Genomic DNA, 20,535 nt, shown 5'->3' on the forward strand with positions numbered 1-20,535 from the left:
TCCAATTACTATTTCAAGACAATGACAAGTGAATATTCAAGGAGGTAACGACGGCAAGCCATAACATATGGCACCTTCATATTTGTGCTCCAAATACAAGTTAAAACTTTAAAAAAAGGCACAAATATAGTGTTTCTGTATATTGATCTAAAGAAGCTCTCCAATGGTTACTTCTATAATATGTATAACATTTTAAACCAGTCACTACTTTTCCAAGGAAGAGTTCTGTTTTGGTGAGAAGGAAAACAAGCATGCTTGTTCATAGTTCAAAAGGCAAGATAACTTTGAATAGAGATCCATCACTATTGAAAAAGTGTATAGTTTGAAAAAGAGGAAAAGAAGGGAAAAAAGAACAGGCTACTTAGAATATTCATGTCATAATATACTGTTGTTTATCACAGTTTATTTCCAATAACAAAACCAAAAACATTTAATATGATTGTTAGGCATTACGTTATCTGGAAAAGTGGACATTTCTATAAATGTTCCTACTCTAATAACACAGTGTTTGACATTTTTTTGGCATAAAATGAGTTAAGAAACAAAATCTTTGAGAGATCTGAAATAAACAATAAAGTATGCAATGGGATGCTGAAGTTTTTATTATATGGTGTAATTAATGAAGCTGCTATAGTTAGAAATGTACAGTCAAGCAATGAATTTACAATATACCTGTGTACATCTAATAATGAATATAACAGCAATTTTTTGATATGTGACAACAAAATTCTATAACCTGAGAAAGATTGCCTTTTTTCTCTTCTTTTTTGTAGGATTCTGGTAACATCTTAAATTAAAATCTTAGTATGTATTTATGTGTGGATGTCTAAAATTGTACACTGTAAAATTAAATAGGTTAAAGCTTATGGTGATAAAGTGAGCTTTGTTCCTTTAAATACTCTTATGTGAAACAGATTTCACTCATGTAATTTTGCGCTTATCCCTAAGAGGTTCTTCCAATTTAAAAATTATTCAGAAAGAAATGAAGGTATCTGAAAATATCTTCTCATACTCTATTTTTATAGGTTACAATTATTTCCAGTCCTTTCAATGCAAATACAAATCACTCCTGCTATATTAGGATTGCTTTGGTGAATATGTAGCAAAGAGATAGTAAAAATAAAAATCTATTTTAAAATCTCGAGCTCAGTTTTTTCTCCTTTTGTTGTATACTCAAAACAATAAATTAATACAACATTTTATCTGGAGAATAAAATTACATCTTCAAATATATACATACATGTATATATACACACATATATACACATATGCATTTTTTTTCCTCAAAGACATACTTCTCCTTGTGATCAAATACACAAATCTTGCCTAAGAAGTATACTGAGGCTATTACAGAAAATCAGCTGCAGTGACTTGATAACTGATAACTCCCATTTCTTCTGAACAATGAATCAAATATCAGGTCTGAATAGTTACCAAACATTTAATATGTGTATGTGTTTGAAGCTAAAATTCCTTTGTAATAAAGAACTGGCCATAAAAAATAGTCTATAGTTTATCCTGATCACATTATGCAGAATTTCAATTATCATACACAATGTTAGTAAGGTAAACTGAGAAAGAAAGAAGGGTAAAGGGCAAAGCAAAACAAAGCAACAAAAAATTCTTTCTCTATAAATAGTAATAGAGTATAGCCTAACATGTTTCTGACTAAGAAAACACATTCTCTCCTTTACATATAGATGAGTTCACTGTACTTAGGAGTGTAAACTGTACAGGATTTATTTAATGTTCAGATATCTTCTCCAAAGTTTGATATTGAAAATCTGAAATTCAAACCAATTAAATCCTTCTTACCTATTATCACAAACAACCCCAGTTGCCTCCTTTGTCTTAAAAAAATTCTTTCAAAAGTTAAGACACAATTAATTATACCTTATTAATTCCCTCAAGGAGAAAAAATATATGTACCATTCAGCATACAAAAGTCAAACATTAAAAGTGCATATTTATCTTTAATTGGCCCTCTTATTAAATTTATATTTGGTCATCCTTACTTCTAACATGTATAGAATTCTTCATATAAGCAGTTCATTATAAATTAAAAAATTAGTTTGGCACAAACATGCCTTCTTATGAAATTTTAACCTCAATCTGTTCTCAATCATCATAAACTTGGATAAACCCACAATGAAACACAAGCAAAAGTTTGTTATACTTTTAGTTAATTGGACATACAAATATCATGAATTTTACTAAAAATTTGGCTTCTCATTGCGTATTTGCCCTCTGAAATGAGTAATAAATTGAAATTGAAGCATTGTATTGCTGCAATTTTCCTTCAAGTTAAAGAGGCTCTCTTGTACTGACAGAACTTAGACTGGAGACTTTACCAGTAATCTCCAACGTAAGTGCTTTTAAGGAGAACCTAGTTTTAAACTTTGAGATAGGACAAATCCTATAAAACTCACTTTGCTTTTCTCAAACTTATGGAAGACCTTTCTGAAACAATATCTTCAGTTATCAATATTACTGCATTACAGAGCTAGTGCAATCCTGTATATAAAATGTAGCCTTGGTCAAAATGACAAGGCACACACACACAAAAGAAATAAAAAAATTGAAGTATTATATGAACAAGAGAAGTCACTGAAGATAATTTAAGGCTTTGAAGTGAGTTAGTATAATCGTCTAATTTAAAGCTGAAGAATAAACCATAAATTATCCACCTGAAATGCCAAGTGCCTTTTCAGCTTCTGCTCTGAACAAGACAAAAAAACAACTCTTGCTTATGGTTTGTGTACTAGAATCCTCTGGATCTGGAGGAGTTAAAGTCAGTTCCACTTTTCTATCGTTCATGGAAGATTTCAAGACTGTTTTAGCCGTTTGCGTGGAATGCCAAACTGTGGACACTGTGCAGATGCAAGTGCTCGGAAGGCTTCTGCTACTAAATGAGGGTGAGACTGTATCATAGACTTCCACCCTGATGTTTCCATTATGTCTGTTGCTTGGCTGAAAAATAAAATTAATTTATTAAAGCACTTCAATTACTGCATTTCAGAATGCATTTTTTAATTTATAGATTTTAAAATGTTTCAAATATTGCGTCTGAGAATGAATTCAAACCATTAGTAATCACTAAAACTGATCATCTCTACGTTACTGGTATTTTCTATTGCAAATAAAACCATTAAACTTTTCTAGAAGGCTTAACCTTCTAAAACATGCAATGTCTGCTTCCACAGTTTTATTCTCATTATCATTACACCTGTTCTCTCAAGCTCCTTTACTCTTTATAAACAGGCTTTCTCTAGAAATCCCAAATTTGTCCTGCAGTTTTCTCTCTTAACATTCTTTATTAACCCTATCTCATTCATTCATCAAAATTTTAACTAGGCTAATTATAGACCTTCCCACAAGGATTGTTCCCAATCATCTGTTTTCTTTACTTGGTGCCTCAGCATCATAAATTCTGGTAACTTCTTCCCAAGTCCAAAAATTATTCTTCCCTTACACAGCAGTAGGGCATTTGCCTTGCATGCAGCCAACCTGGGTTTGATTCTTCTGGGAGAGCCTGGCAAGCTACCAAGAGTATCTCGCCCACATGGCAGAGTCTGGCAAGCTACCGATATGCCAGGTACCGATATACCGATATTTGGCGTATCCAATTTGCCAAATACAGTAACAACAAATTTCACAATGGAGAAGTTACTGGTGCCCACTCGAGCAAATCGATTAGCAACGGGATGACAATGACAGAAAACAATTATTTCCAACCAGTCAATGCATCTACCACCACCCGTGACTCAAGTCAGAAATCTAAAAAGTTAAACTCTATCTCTTATCCTGAAGTCCTAGTTAAAAGTCTATATCAGCTCACATTTGAAATGCTACAAGTCTTACAAGTTGTCTTCTAGACTCCTAGCTTGCTTTCAAACTTCAATGTTATCTTAATAGCATGAATAGTATCAAGTCCTATTCTATTGTTTCCCCAGTGACCGTATCAAGGTTCTTTAGAAAATGTGAAAAATTGGGATTGGAGCAGTATATGTATAGGGGGCAAGGCATTTGTCTTGCACGTGGGGCCCTCCTGGGTTAAATCCTTAGCCCCCATAGGTCCCCAAAGTCCTGCCAGGAACATAGAACCAACAGTGAGCCCTGAGCGTAGCCAGCTAGGACATGCAAACAAACAAAAAAATTAAAAATTGGAAAGTTAACTACTTGCTTCTTCTAACTATCCACCTCCCATTTTCCATGTCTTGTTATTTTACATACTGATATTGAAGTGTATACGGTATATTATATTTTTATTGAATATGCTCTCATTGAGTATAATTATGACTTTAATAATAATTCTCAAGCAATACTATTGCTTAATCCACCCAATGCCTCCTGTCCTTTTTTCCCTTGTGCTTGCCCATTCATTATTCAAATAATATCGAAATATTAGTGTCATCAATACATTTTATCCTTGCTTAGCTCTGGTCCCACTGTTACCAATCTAGCCTAATTTCACTCTATATTTATTAACTTTTTTATTAACTATTCAAATATTCTTCAGCTGATTGTAGTTATTTTTAATTCAAATAACTAAAAAGATTTTAAAAAGTCTCTCTGAGTTTAAAAATAAAAAAGGCAATTAATTCTAATAGTTCTCATCAGAAGATTCAGGCTCAAAAAGATATAACCCCTACCCCACTCCTTACGGTTTTACCAGGGAAAGAAAACCAGCATCAGAGTCTCTAGCAGTGACTGAAGTGCCTGAACTCAATGATATACTAAGAAAGTACTATACTTAAAATGAATGTATTAGAAGCTGATTTACATTAGAAATTCTAGTTCACATTAGAAGCTGATTTGCACAGGGCACACAGGCTCAGGAATCCACTAAGAAGTTCAATTATAATCCAATTATAATTTTAAGTAACTCAATATAAATATGTAGACTCATACTTATTATAGATAAAAATAATATACAAATAATTTCATCTTACTTGCTATTCCAATTTTTTCCATCTTTACACCCAAGCTGTCGAAGTACACTGCACCTACATGAAAGATTTAAATAGTTTTTAAAAAGTATAGTAAAAAAAATGGTAATGGTATCATGCCCATTAAATACAAATATGGTTTACCTATTAATAAAGTCTATGGCTTGTGCTTTTAATTGTTCTGCACTGTGCAAATCTGCAAGGACAAGGGTATCAGCAACATTTTCTACTGAGAGGTTACTACACAAAGCTTCTTCACACATGACCTTCAGCCGTTCCAGTGCATACTATCCAAGAGGAAAAAAATAACCATTAAACACTTACTTGAACTATCAAGTTTTAAAAATATGCTACTTATAACTAATAAAATGAAATTAAAGCACTTATTTACTTTACTTTTCAATGAGGGTACTTTAAAAGTATCATTAAAGTTTATTTATGTGCGCATGTGAGGAGAGAGAGACGGAGACACAGACAGAGAGAGAAAAATGAGAGATTATAATATCTTTAGCAGCTTTACAAAATATAGCTGACATACAAAATACTTCACACAGTTAAGGCTTTTATACTTTAAAAAGTTTATACTACAATATAACCACCATCCAATCAAAGGAAGCAAATATATCCAACATCTCTAAGATTCCTACTATCCCATGTATCTCTGACATGAATTTTATGACTATAGTTTATATTTTCTGAAATCATTTATAAAAGGGATCATACAATTTATACTAATTTTGCTTGCTTCTTCTGTATCACTGTATCACTGTCATCCTGTTGATCATCGATTTGCTCGAGCAGGCCCAGTAATGTCTCCATTCATCCTAGCCCTGAGATTTTAGAAGCCTCTCTTTACTTGTCCTTCCCAACGGTGCCACATTAGAGGCTCTTCAGGGTCAGGGGAATGAGACCCATCATTGTTACTGTATGTGGCATAAGAACAAGCCACGGGGAGCTTGCCAGGCTCTCCCCTGTGTGGGCAGTAAACTCTCGGTAACTTGCCATGTTCTCTAAGAGGGAGATCTAAGCTATCAGATGTTAGATGATAGGCCGAGATGTGGCCTCGAGATTCCGGGAGCTTGCTTTTATAGTCTCTGGATGTTGGCCCTTGATGGGATTACAATGGCGCCGGGTCAGTTACTGGGGGTGTGACTGCCTAGCTACTGGAAAATGGGGAATTTGGGTGAAAGAGGCTCAGTCCTGATCTCCTGATCCGAGGAGCCTTGGAGATCTCGGCCCCAGGTCCCGCACACCTGGGTTCCTCTACCAGTTCCTTCATGCATGAGGCTCATCCGAACGTGTGGAGAGTGTCTTTGAGCATGGCTGTGGCTGGGTTCTGGGGTCTTCAACTACTGGGGCTCTGCTCAGAATGGGGAGGGAAACTCAACCCACTCCCTCCGAGGGACCCTGGTTAAAACTGCCAGGCATGGGGGCAAGAGACTCTGTGTCATTTTCTTCTGGGAGCTTGGTTTTAATAGTATCTGGATGTTGGCCATTGATGGGATTACGCGGTGGGGTGGGGGTAGGGGGGCAGTTTCTGGGTGTGACTGCCTAGCTACTGGAAACTTGTCACTGCTTATTTATCAACAATTCAAAACTTTTTACTGCTGGTAGTATTCTACAATTTATAAACATAGTACAACTGTTTATCCATTTGCTGAAGAAAATTTGGGTGAAAATGTGTTCCTATAAACTTTCAAATACAAATCATTATATGGGCATGTTTTGTGCACAGAAAAACATATTAAAAGGACTCACAGGATTGTGGAGCACATGTAAAATTCCTATTTTATTTGCTTTCATAGACTACTTTATATATTATAATCATACAATAAATATAAATATGTATATACATATATGGCAAACATAATAAATGAGTATGAAAGTGGCCTGGACTTCAATAATTTGAGAAAATATCCAAGTGCTTAGACTACTATACTTTCAGTACTTAGAATCATTAGTGCAAGGGGCCGGAGCGATAGCACAGATCCCCGGCATCCCATATGGTCCCCCAAGCACTGCCAGGAGTAATTCCTGAGTGCAAAGCCAGGAGTAACCCCTGAGCATTGCTGGGTGTGACCCAAAAACGCAAAAAAAAAAAAAAGAATCATTAGTGCAAACATTCTATTAATTTGCATTGTTCTCCTAGATTCTCAGATAATGATCACTCTAAAAATGATAATAAAATGGTTTTTATTCTCCTATATGCTGTTATATTAAAAAATAAATACATGAATGCAGAGAACCTATTTAATTTGCTCCTTTTTTATGAAAGATGTATGCATATGCAAGAATATCTGAGAACTGTAAGGTATTACATGTATATGTTCTTATGAAAGAATATATTCAGCACTAACTTAGATGTTAAGTTCCCATGAAATGCATGCAGGTCCATAAATTCTCACTGGCTTAATAAACATTTATATCTCAGTCATTAAAAAAATTCTTTTCTGTATTATCCTACTAGCACAGGGGGTAGGGCATTTGCCTTGCATGTGGCAGACCCAGGTTCAATTCCTCCATCCCTCTCGGAGAGCCCAGCAAGCTACCAAGAGTATCCCATCCGCACAGCAAAGCCTGGAAGCTACCCGTGGCATATTTGATATGCCAAAAACAGTAACAACAAATCTCACAATGGAGATGTTACTGGTGCCTGCTCGAGCAAATCGACGAACAACAACGGGATGACAGTGCTATAGTGCTACATTTATAATGTTCTCAACAGCAAGTTACAAACAGTATTAATTCAATATTTCAAGTTATTTGGGGCCTTCATCTGAACACAGCTCTCTAAGTGTTATCAACCTTAAGGACATTTTCAGTTCTTTAAGATCTAGTTACTTACTTTGTCTGCAGCTGCCAACAAGCTGTCAGCCATTCTATCAAGGTTTGGTGCTTTTCCTGTATAAATAAATCTCATCATTTCTTTAAAAACCTCAGGGTCTATGTCATTTATTTCCACTCGATTCTGTTATTGAAAACAGTATCAAAAAGTTATGAAACACACACAAACCACTCATGTAATATTAAACCTAATAAACTTTGCAGTAATTGCATCTCATATATTATATTTCTCAAACACATATTAAACTTTTCAAAACCGAGGTAATTAAATCTCTGTTAAAAAGCAAGTGAAGCACACGGGTCTAAGAAGTATACCTGGTCAAGAAATTAATCATTTAGAAATGTAAATCACAATTCTCAAAAGGAGTCAAACAAAAGCAAACTAAGCTAGTCGGGCCCGTGATCGGCTCCGGCCGGCCGGGTTTTCGGCCCGGGCGCCCATGCCCCTGCAGAGCCGGTGGATGTGGAACAAGCGGGAACCAGAGACAGCTTTAGGAATTGGGGTTCCAGCAAGTGCCTGCACCCATGTATGGAGACTGTGAATTAAGCCTTTGCCCCACGCCGGCTAACGGAGGAAAGAACCTTCCTTCTTGGTCTCTCTCCCCTCCGGGAGAAGGCGTGGTGTCCGACATTTTGTGGGTCCGTTGAGAAGGTACGAACTTGGTGGCGCGGAAAAAAAAAAAAAAAATGTGTGCTTTGAACTTGAAACAGCCGCGGGATACAGAGCCAGCCCTAGTCGGGCCCGTGCTCGGCTCCGGCCGGCCGGGTTTTCGGCCCGGGCGCCCATGCCCCTGCAGAGCCGGTGGATGTGGAACAAGCGGGAACCAGAGACAGCTTTAGGAATTGGGGTTCCAGCAAGTGCCTGCACCCATGTATGGAGACTGAATTAAGCCTTTGCCCCACACCGGCTAATGGAGGAAATATGTAATTTCTGGCAGAATTTTCCCAGAAATCCAAAACCGCGCGGACGCGGCAGCGTCCGCGTGACTTAACATTTATAATTGTCATCAATGTGAAAGGGTTCCATTTGAACAGGTCAGACTTGGGGGGGAAACTCCAAATAATAACAGTAAGTTTTTGTTGAAATATTGAAGGTTCTTAATGTAACAGCCACCTCTGGACTATGAGCTAAGCAAAAGCCCCACGCTGGCCAACGTGGCGTGGAGTACACCATACTATGAGGCGCAGGAAGGGGGATGAGGGGGAAAAATTAAAAAAAAAAAAAAAATGGAAAAGGAAAAAGAGAAAAAAAAGAGAGAGAGAGAGTTATGTCAACTATAGTGAGTTTTGTGTTGAATTATGGAATGTAATCAAGGTAAAGAAAAAATGAAGTGAAATTCATTAGTTATACAGTAGGGGGTAGGGGGTGGGGGCGTGGGGTAAACTGGGGTTTCTGGTGGTGGAATTTGGGCACTGGTGAAGGGATGGGTGTTTGAATATTGTATAACTGACATATAAACCTGAGAACTTTGTAACTTTCCACATGGTGATTTAATAAAAATTAAAAAAAAAATAGTATAGGAAAAATTGGAATGCAGCATATTAACCCTAAACAATACATCTATTAAAAAAGAAACAAAGCAAAAAAAAAAAAAAAAAAAACAAAAAAAACAAAAGCAAACTAAAATACCCTGCATGTCCAGAGAAAAACGTTCAGTTTTTGACACTAATCTTAGTGACAGATAGCTATTAAGGTTTTTTTGTTGCTTAACTTCCTGGGTCATAGTTTGATACCTAATTAAATATCTAAGGTCTATAACTAACAGTTCTAGTCTCATGTTTAATTACAAGTATGCCTGGGCATGTATGTTTAACACTAGGGCCTACTATTTAAATTCTTTTGTAAAATCTGGTACATTTATATATTATTCTGGGATCTCATCTCTTTGCTTGAGAAATACTCAAGTCCAGAAATTGATACTTGATTTGTCACTCCTTTAACTCTGTATTTGGTTTCTCTCTTGAGATCAATAAATATCTAGTACCAACAATACTGAACTTTTAAAAAACTTTTAACTTTTAATAAATACCTAGTACCAAATAATACTTAACTTTTGCTGTAAAATAGCATCTGGTATCACTGATGTCTTACAACTGATTAGAATACTCATTTCAATATCTGCACTAACCAACAAATAAAAAAGGGGGAAAACAGAGGCTGGAGCGATAGCACAGCAAGTAGGGAATTTGCCTTGCCAACTGGGTTCGATTCCCAGCATCCCATATGGTCCCCTGAGCACTGCCAGGGGTAATTCCTGAGTGCAGAGTCAGAAGTAACCCCTGTGCATCGTCGGGTGTGACCCAAAAAGCAAACAAACAAAAAAGGGGGGGGGGAACAGTTATTTTACTGTAGCCTAAAGTTCATAAGGGATGATATAGGATGACATTACTTTGTCCTTTCCCCCCTTGCCACAAGGAGCTTAGGTTTATCCTGGTCACACCCATCAAGGTGCTCCTGAGTCACTCCCATTTCTTTGTTTATCTGTAACTACTTCTTTATGTTCTCTTCCCCAGCCAGTTAATCACCTTTTCCCCCTAATGAAACTGTTAATTTGTAAGGTCAGAGCTTTCTAGGACACTGAACTTATATTGTGAGTTAATATTGCCTTTCTCCTCTCCTTGTGTCTTTTGAATAGCTTACTTTAAAGCAATGTCCCTTTTGTATAGACACAAGAAGACAATCTTTTGCTTTTGTAACTTGGGATTTAATTGGCTTTGAATATGATTCATTCTCCGATATCTGCTTTCTCAACTTAAGCCTCAGTTGCCCTCAGTTCCTAACGCCCTAAAGGCAAGGTCCCAACGAGGGACGGGATGGACCCAGGGCAAGCAGTGAGTTATGTGCTACCCTGGTATCGAGATGGGCCTGGCCAAAGTGCCTTATTCTTAACTATAAGTTAAGAGCTTGATCATGGACAAATGCTGTCATGATCCAAAAGTAACGACAAGACTAAGACCCTGCTAGGGATAGGAGAGACTAATCTGGCCTGAGCACTGTAGTCTGAGATCGAGATGGCCCCAGAAGAGCAATTCTATAAGCTTAATGCATCTTATTGTGACCATACAAAATGATTAATATTATGAATGCTTATATGTTTGCTGGAGGAGGAGAGGAGAAGCACAGTCTGGGATTTGCCCTTGGATGGGTCATCCTGGGTGAAAGAGAATCTGTCCTAGAAGCAGCATCCCCTGAGGGAAAGAACTTTACCCCTATTAATTGTGACCACACCTATGTGTAAGCCCCAACCCCCCTCATGCTGGGGGGATTTAACTAGGCTGGAAGAGTGGGTTAGGGGGAGAGGGCGAGATCCAGAGAGAGATCCAGAGTTGGGAGAGAAGCAGAGAGAGAGCATGAAATAAACGACAACTGATCTTGCAACCGGTTTGGCCATTTTCCTCCTCCGTCTGCCCCATGGCCCGGGACTGACCACCCCCCTTACTTAGGGACGGGTCACCCCCCTGGCAGATGAGTTTTTTAAAGCAACTGAACCACATAAATTCTGGAGTAGTCCAATTAAAGCAGTAAGATTCATTTGTAATGCATTTGTAATGCATTCATTTGTAATATAATGTAAAACTTTTGATCTTATCAGACAACATTTCAAGATGGCAGGTAAAAGAAAAACATGGAAAAACCAAGTAAGTAGTATCTTGATTGTAGTTAATGCATAATAAAACTAATGTAACTTATGTACTTAAAAAAACTACCTTTTTGTTTTAGTGATGAATAGAATACAGGCATTACATTTATTCTGAAAAACAAATTCCAAAATCGATTCAAAATGTCTAGAAGTGAGGGATAGGGAGATAGTTCAACAGTATGGAGTAAGCCTTTTCCTTATAGGGCCTCATGTAAGTCACTGGCAAAGCACTTGTCCCCACAATCGAAGAGTGGCACTGGTGGTCCACCTCACCACCTATCAGACCCAAACAATGTGGCAAAATATTGCTGAGTGGATAAAGGCCGCTGGTCCTTTCTTGTAACACTGTGACAGAGCTCATTCCTAAAATGCCCCGTAAGGCAGAGGGGATTAAAAAAAAAAAATCTATATAATTTACATATGTGCAAGAAACATACACACAAAACCAGATACTTCCCAAATAACCAGGGGACAAAATAGTTCTTCTGGGTTAGATAGATAAGCAGGTAAGGTGCTTGCCTTGCATGTGACAGACCTGGGTTCAATCTGTGCTCCCCATATGTTTCCGAGGACCACCAGGAGTAATTCCAGAGTTGAGAGCCAGGAGTGGCCCCAAGGACCGAAAGGAATGGCCCAAAATACCAAAAAAAAAAAATCAGTTTCTGATGACTATGCTTTTAGATTAGAATTACCTTTCAGTCACTAAATAAGTATAAAAATATTTAGAATATTCACAAACATCAAATTTCACTTATCATAAAACATGGTTTTTCCTTATTATTATATAATCATTACATTGTACAATTATACAATTCTTTATTAAAATCACAGCATAACAAAGTACATTGTCATTTTAAAAATAAGCATTCTAATATTCTACACCTGCATAAATTAGATACTAGACTTTAAATTAGATACTAGACTTTAAATTATATTTACCTTTTTGCTTTCTTCCATCTCATGTTCAAACATTGCATTAAAAACTGGTGATCGAGCTGTAACAAGATTAACAACCATTATTTAGTGTATATGTTTTGAAAGACTGTATTATATCATCCAAAAGAAGAAAGTACCTGCAAGTACAGATTTATGGGCTTTAAATTCTTGTCCTTTCACAAAAAATCTGCAATCTGTAAATCTTGTGTTTTCCCAGAGATTACCTAAATCTTCTGCTAGTCGACAATCAGGCACCTTCAAAGTATTTGTACTAGTATGTCCTGATATATTTACTGAATCTTGGACCACACTCACCTAATAAACAGGGAACACCAAGAAAAACATTTTTGCAAATTAATATAAATAGTTACTAAGCCTATTTTTATATTCTTTACTCAATCCTTTTTATAATCCAATATACTCATTGCTAATGACTGGGAACTGACTGGAAGGATATGAAGTAAAGGATATAGGAAAATTAGAAACAAGATCAATTTCAAGTAATAGTTTATGTAAATTAAGTGGAGTAAGGATTAGTTGGAATGGTTGGTTATTAAAGTAACTGTGAAAACTGTATCTCAAGAGAAAAGTCACAACATGTCAAATAAAGAAGTCAAAATCTATTTAATTTTTATTTTCTCACACTTCAGGCTTAACATTTCAAGTTTAGTATACACAATTAACAGATCATCAATCTCATAATGACTTTTTTATTTGTTCTTTTGGGGGTCATATCTAGAGATGCTCAGGGGTTACTTCTGGCTCCTTACTTAGAAGTTACTCCTGGTGGTGCCTGGGGCACCATATGGATCCAGGGGATTAAATTGGGGTTGGTTCCATGCAAGGCAACCACCCTACCTTCTGTACTATTGCTCGGCACCTCATAATTACTTTTTATAGCACTAAAATGTAACAAACCTATAGACTATAATACGTAATTTGGAAGTATTTTCAAAGTATTTAATGCATGTTCCAATTGCAGTAAAATTGATTTAAATATGCATTAAATACTAAAGGCTATTATACACATACATATATATGTATATACACACACATAAAATATACAGAGCACTCACAAAATTCAACGACAAAAATACCAGTAATCCCATAAAAATATGGGGGGAAATGAGATGACTAGACACTTCCCCAAGAAGACAGACTGATGGTCAACGGGCTTATGAAAACAGTGTTTATTGTCACTTATCAGAGTCAAATAAGAATGACAAGGAGGTATCATCTCAGTGAGTGAGAATGGCATGTATCAGAAAAACTGGAAACAACTAGCATTGTTAGGGATGTGGTGAAAAAAGAACCGTCATTCACTATTGGTGAATCTTGTCAGGTACCAGGAAAACAGTATGAGTACTTCCATATTACACAGCAATCCTACTTCTTTCACCTACCCACAAAACAGAAAAATATTAACTTGAAGGATATATGCATTCTCATATCCATTGCAACACTTAGTACAATTGCTAGCATATGGAAACAACCCCAATGTCCAAGGACAGGAATGGATAAAGCAGCTGTGGCATATATAAAAACAAAATGCTATGCAGCAAGATGAAATCCTGAAGTTTGCTGGAATTTGGATAGAACTGTAGTACCAAATCACTGAAATAAGACAGAGGGAAAAGGGCAGACACTGGATGATCTCATTCATCTATAGTATGCAGAGAAACAAAACAAGGAAATACAGTACTGAATGATGACAGATTCTTGGTTTATGATTACAAAACTTTATGATTGAGATTATCAATCAGAGAGGGGATAGGAAGTAATGAACAGGCAGACTAGAAGTAATGTAAGACCATTGGTGGGTATTAACGGGTATTATAGAGGTGAAGTGTTCTGATAACTGTACATCGAGTCATGAACGTCAACACTATAATAGGTTACCCAAACAATTAAAAAAATAACATTTTTGATAAACAAAAAGTACTGTAATAGCTATTTTTTAAATTGCTAAATTTTGAGATGATTTTACTGTGCATCGATAGATATTGGCTTCTATTAAAAAATAAGAATTAGGCTACGTCAAGATATGGTAAACTATGTAAGAAATGTAATAAAACTATTTTATTGTCAATAAAAAAGGAGAATATCAAACAACTAATAGCCTTGCTTTCCCTATTGGAGAATGTGACAAGCTATTAAGAGTCTTCTGCCCCGATGGGAGAGCCTTGCAAGCTCCCCATAGCGTATTCATATCTCAAATACTGTAAAAGATATATACATACCTCTCGAAGAGCCCGGCAAGCTACAGAGAGTATACTGCCCGCACAGCAGAGCCTGGAAAGCTATCCGTGGCATATTCGATATGCCCAAAACAGTAACGATAGGTCTCATTCCCCTTACCCTGAAAGAGCCTCCAATCGTTGGGAAAGACGAGTAAGGAAAGGCTGCTAATATCTCAGGGCTGAGTGTAATAGAGATGTTACTGGTGCCCGCTCGAGTAAATCGACGAACAAAGGGATGACAGTGATACAGTCCTCATTCATCCACAGGTATAAGTTATATATGAGTTCATATATATCAGATATATGATACACTCTAAGAAGTATCACTTGTATCACTTGTCATCCCATTGATCTATTTACTTGAGGGGTTGCCAATAACGTCTCCATTCGTCCCTGTCGCATGTTAGTGTTGCCCAATGGTATCTGCTCGCTCCAGGAACAGGAAGAGTCTCAAACCGTTCATTCAGGGTCTTTTTTTAAAAAATTTTTTTTCTTTATTTTTAGTGAATCACCGTGAGGGTACAGTTACAGATTTAATCATCATGTGCTCTTGTTTCCCTCATACAAAGTTCGAGAACCCATCCCTTCACCAGTGCCCATTCACCACCACCAGTAAACCCAGCATCCCTCCTACCCTCTCCAATCCCATCTCCTCACACCCTGCCCCGCCACTGTGGCAAGGTATTCCCTTTTGTTCTCTCTCTCTAATTAGGTGTTGTGGTTCGCAATAAAGGTGTTGAGTGGTCACTGTGTTCAGTCTCTAGCCCACATTCAGCCCGCATCACCCTTCCCCCACATGGCCTCCGACCACACTGTACTTGGTGATCCCGTCTCTGAGTTGCCCTCTCCCCAGAATGTGAGACCAGCCTCCAAGCCATGGAGTCAGCCTCCTGGTACTTATTTCTACTATTCTTGGGTGTTAGTCTCCTACTCTGTTATTCTATATTCCACATGAGTGAAATCTTCATTCAGGGTCTTGACAAAGAAGTCTGACCATCTTGTAGGTGGGCGGCCACACAGTCTTTAGATGTCCCGTGGAATCCAGTCGGTAACATCGCTAGTCCAGCGGTCGTCTCTAAACCACATTACGTGTCTAGCCCATCTGAGTGTGATGCCAGGGCAAAGGAGACAGGGTCCCTGATTCTTGATTGTCAATGGAGGTTGGAACTCCGGATTCCTTCTCTCACTTGAGTGAAACATGATACTCCAAGCATAGCTCTTTTGATTCCTCTTTGGGATACCCAAATAGCATTCTCATCCTATTTGCGTAGGGTCCAGGTCTCTGAGGTGTATGTTAATGCAGGAAGAACGGTGGAGTCAAAAAGATGTGCCCGGAGTTGGAGGTTCTTCGTCCTCTTAACCACTTCAATGCTCTTTAAGGCATTCCACGCTGCTCTTTCTTCTGAGCAGTTCTGGCGTCAAGTCGTTCCTCATGCTGAGTTCTCGACCCAGGTATAAATAGCTGCTGCATTTGGTGATGAGAGCAAAGGGAACATCAGGGACTAGTTCATTTATCATGAACATTGTTTTGCTGAGATTCAGCTGCAATCCGATCTTTCCACACCTGCGGTCGAAGTAAGCTAGCATTTGTACTGTTTGGCTAATGTTTGGTGTTCTTAGAACGATGTCATCAGCAAAGCGGAGGTGGTGTAGTTGCTGACGTCTATCTTCACTCCCATTCCTTCCCATTCCAGTTGTCACAAGACGTTCTGGAGGGTTGCACTGAAGAGTTTCAGTGAAATGGTATCACCATGCCAAACCCCTCTCTCTTTTTTTTAAAAGTTTTTATTTTATTGAATCACCGTGAAAAAATTACAAAGCTTTCAGGTTTAAGTCTCAGTCACATAATGATTGAACCCCCATCCCTTTACCAGTGTACACGTTCCACCACCAAGAACTCCAAAATACACCCGTCCCACCCAACCCCCACCTAAGTAGCTAATGATCTTCACTTTATTCTCTCTATACTTTGAATATATTCAATATTTCAATAGAGAACTCACTATTATTGTTTGGAATTTCCCCCAACAAACATGCCTGCTGAAAAGGCATCATTTAATAATTTCTTTTCATTGCTGAGAATGAAGACTCTATGAGCTCTATGAGCTGTCGCGGCTGTGTGGTTTTGGATTTCTTATATTTTAGCTCAGTTCACAGTCTAGATGCATTTCTGTAAGAAGCCACTCTGGGTGCCAAAATGGGTTAGAAGACTTCTGGGATCATAGTCTTCAGGAGCAGAGGGTCTGTTTCGCGCTCAGCAGTTCCTGATCTTATCTGGGCCTAGGGCGTGCTGGTAAGGCCCACTTCCCATAATCGCCTATGAGCCACAAAACTGCAAAATTTATAACTCTGGGTTGGGAGTCTTAGAAGGTGGCTCTCAGCATGTGGGTGTTGCCGCTGTCGCCATTTTCCACGCAGAAAAACAGGGAGAAGAGGAAAAATCCATCCCCGGGTGGCACGGAGTTGTAGCACAGCTCACAGTCTAGATGCATTTCTGTAAGAAGCTGCTTTGGGTGCCAAAATGGGTTAGAAGACCTCTGGGATCATAGTCTTGAGGAGCAGAGGCGATCCCCTCTCTATGTCAATGATTACTTCCTTGTAGAATGGTGAGATCCTGGTGGTGAATCTGTAATACAATTCGCCGAGAATCTTGATGTACTGAGTTTGAATGCCCTGTTTGGCTAGGGCTTCAATGACTGCTTCAGTCTTAACAGAATCAAAGGCCTTCTTTAAATCGATGAACGTTAGACAGAGCGGCATCTTGAACTCTCGAGAAACTTCAATGAGCTTGATCAATGTGTGGATATGGTCGATTGTGCTGAATCCTTTTTGGAACCCGGCTTGCTCACATGGTTGTCCTTCATCTAGTGTTCTGCCTATTTTATTCGGGATGACTCAAGTGAACAACTTGTAGACGACAGACAACAGGAAGATTGGGCGATAGATGCCTATGTCGTGGATGTCTCCCTTCTTGTACAACAGCATAGTACTGCTGGTTTTCCATTGGGATGGAACCTTTCATTCGGACAGGTAGCGTGTGAAGAACTGAGCCAGTGTGTTGATGAGTACTGGCAGCAGATTCTTCAGGTGTTTGGGTCTGACCTTATCTGGACCGGGTGCCCTTTACCTATGAAATGGCATGTCGATTTTGGAAGGGAGGATGTTGGAAATGACATATCCATCCTTTGGAATTTGGTATGTGGGCAGGTGGACGTGGCTGTTGAAGAGATCCAAGTATAAGTCGTGAATAATCCTCTCCATTGCCCTTCTGGAAGATGTGATAGATCCATCAGGACGTCAGAGGGCAATCATTTTGGTCTTGTAGTTGGCGAAGGACAGGCAAGCACTGTGAATACTTTTCCTAGCTTCTGCCACATCGGCAAACACTGCTGCTAATAAGTGAGTATTTTTTAAAAAATTTATTTCCTGAGGGTATATTTATTGAACATTTTGGTTTTTTCAATGTATACTATAAACCTTGAGAATCCCTTGTCCTAAGAAATATTCTAATTCAACACATTTTTTAATAAAAAATTTTCAAAGCAATATAAGTTAAAAAGTAATTCAAGTACCTAATCAAATCATACTGCTAACCAGATGAAAAGGAAACTAAACATACTAGATTACTTTTGCACTCTATACTACGTAGATTTTAGGATAAAAACAAATTAAAACATAGTAGTAGTAATTCAATGCAATTATAGTTCATGTATAGTTCACATTTGTGCATATAATAAAAATCCCATGAGGACAGTAGTAAAGGGTATTGGTCACTTTAACGGTGGTGAATTGCCACAATTTTGTACATCAAAACCATGTAATGTTAATTTAAATGGAAAAAAAAAGTTTTCTTTTTGAGGTCATACCTTGCAATGCTCAGGTTTACTTCTGGCTCTGCACAAAGGAATTACACTTGGCTAAGGGGACCATATGTGGTGCTGAAAATAGAACCCAGGCAGGCCACATGGGAGGCCAGGAACTGACCCAATGTACTATCTCTCCAATTCCAAGTGAAAAAAAAATTTAATATAAAAATTAAAAAGAAAATGCTCATCAGGGGCTGGACCAGTAGCACAGCATTTAGGGCTTTGCCTTTGCTGAAGCTGACCCAGGTTCGATTCCCAGCATTACATATGGTCCCCTGAGTACTGCCAGGGTAATTCCCGAGTGCAGAGCCAGGAGTAAACCCCGTGCATCACCTGGTGTGACCCTCCCATCCCCTCCAAAAAAGGGGGGTGGAAAGCCAATCAAGGTATTGATCTTATTCAAATTGTCTCTAAAAATTTACTAACTATAAAATCAAAAACTGTCACCAACTCTTAGTGCATTGCCCTGATATATAAACCCAATTTATATATCCTGGTGTTAATAGTCGATGTTTAATTAGGAAGACAATTTAGTCAGGAATACAATTATCATTATTATTTTTAATTTTATTGAATCACCGTGAGATAGTTACAAGCTTTTATGTTTAGGTTACAATCACACAATGATCAAACACCCATCCCTCCACCAGTGCACATTTCCCACCACCAATATCCCCAGTATACCCCCCATTTCCCACCCTCCCCCTGCCTCCATGGTAGACAATGTTCCCCATACTCTCTCTCTCTACTTGCAACACAGACACCGAGAGGTCATCATGTTTGGTCCATTATCTACTTTCGGCACACATCTCCCATCCCGACTGATTATGAAGCAGTCTTCCATTTACAGGGCAATCCTCCTGGCCCTTGTATCTACAGGAATACAATTTCTTAACCAACCATAAGGTATCTGTTTATATCACGAATTGGTTCTAAAATTGCAAAACAGCAGACACTTGATTAAATACTTATAAAAAGTATGCATGGGGCTGGAGAGATAGGATAGTGGGTTAGGTGACTGCCATGTACACCAATGACCAGGTTTGATCCCTGGCACCCCATATAGTCCCATGAGTACTGTCAAGAATGATTCCTGAGTACATGGACAGGAGGAACCTGAGAATTGCCAGATGTTATTTGGCAAGAGCAAGCTAATGTTACTTATGAATTTTAACTATTAAAATTCATGACATAACTTAGAAAAGTATTTAAGCTTTATTTACTATTGTCTTAACCCCAAAGATGTACTAAATATAAAAATCTGAGTAAAATATCAAATGGTATTAGAAGATTTTAAAAATGCCATTCTCATCAGAAATACATACTGACATTTCATATTTGCAATCGTGTATCAGAATGCTTTATGTAACTGATATGCACATCTATACAGTACTATCACAGAAACCTGAAGTTTTAATTATGACTTTATTAACATTTAATATTCCAAACAGCATTCTAGGGACTACTTATAAAACATAAATTAACGGTATAATTTAAAAATAAAACGCAATGAATTCTAATGTCTATTTTCTTGATTCCTGTAATTAAGTAATTGGTAAAATTGTAGGTTTTTCTCTAGCGTATACTCAAGTACAGGCAATTTTAACAAAATGGAACCTAGACTGAAACATCAGAAAAAAGGCTGAATTTTTTTCCCTGAGGTTAGATTGTTCTTTCAAATTTTAAAAAGTATGTAATGCTCAAAACTAACGGATGCAAAGCAAAGTCTATCAAACTCATTTGACGGCTCTTTTCCAAATTTGATTTTTGCTCAATTTCACCTAAAGATGAGCATGTCCAGGTTCTAATCAACTATGACTACCTTGGAAATCTCAGTCTCCTCCAATGTAAAATAATTAGGGTTACTGCTATATCCAATTTTTAAAACTAAGTCAATTCTCAAAATGACTTCTAAAAGTTATAAATTTATAAAGGTACAGAATACTAACAATTTTGCCACTAAGATCACTATTGAACCATCTCCCAATATTGGCTCCAAAGTGAGAAACTTTTAATGGCACATTTTCACATCATCTTTTCAAAATAGTGAGCCTGGAGC

General features: G+C 37.8%; 1 protein-coding gene across 3 annotated transcripts in view; it reads right to left on the minus strand.

Moving 5' to 3' along the window:
* Positions 1 to 579: 579 nt before the first annotated feature.
* SPOPL (speckle type BTB/POZ protein like) overlaps positions 580 to 20,535 on the minus strand; it is a 61,181-nt gene continuing 41,225 nt past the window's right edge. For 2 of the 3 annotated variants that reach the window (XM_004613703.2, XM_055121865.1), the window contains 6 exons: positions 12,508 to 12,685; positions 12,374 to 12,429; positions 7,795 to 7,917; positions 5,094 to 5,236; positions 4,953 to 5,006; positions 2,680 to 2,970 (listed from right to left, as the gene is read on the minus strand). In XM_004613703.2, coding sequence (XP_004613760.2) covers positions 2,826 to 2,970; positions 4,953 to 5,006; positions 5,094 to 5,236; positions 7,795 to 7,917; positions 12,374 to 12,429; positions 12,508 to 12,685 — 699 coding nt within the window. In that variant the 3' untranslated portion in view covers positions 2,680 to 2,825. Of the gene's footprint in view, positions 2,971 to 4,952; positions 5,007 to 5,093; positions 5,237 to 7,794; positions 7,918 to 12,373; positions 12,430 to 12,507; positions 12,686 to 20,535 lie in introns of all 3 variants that reach the window. The other variant, XM_055121864.1, reaches the window with a different exon arrangement.

The sequence above is a fragment of the Sorex araneus genome, chromosome X, assembly GCF_027595985.1.
Source record: "Sorex araneus isolate mSorAra2 chromosome X, mSorAra2.pri, whole genome shotgun sequence".
NCBI lineage: Eukaryota > Metazoa > Chordata > Mammalia > Eulipotyphla > Soricidae > Sorex > Sorex araneus.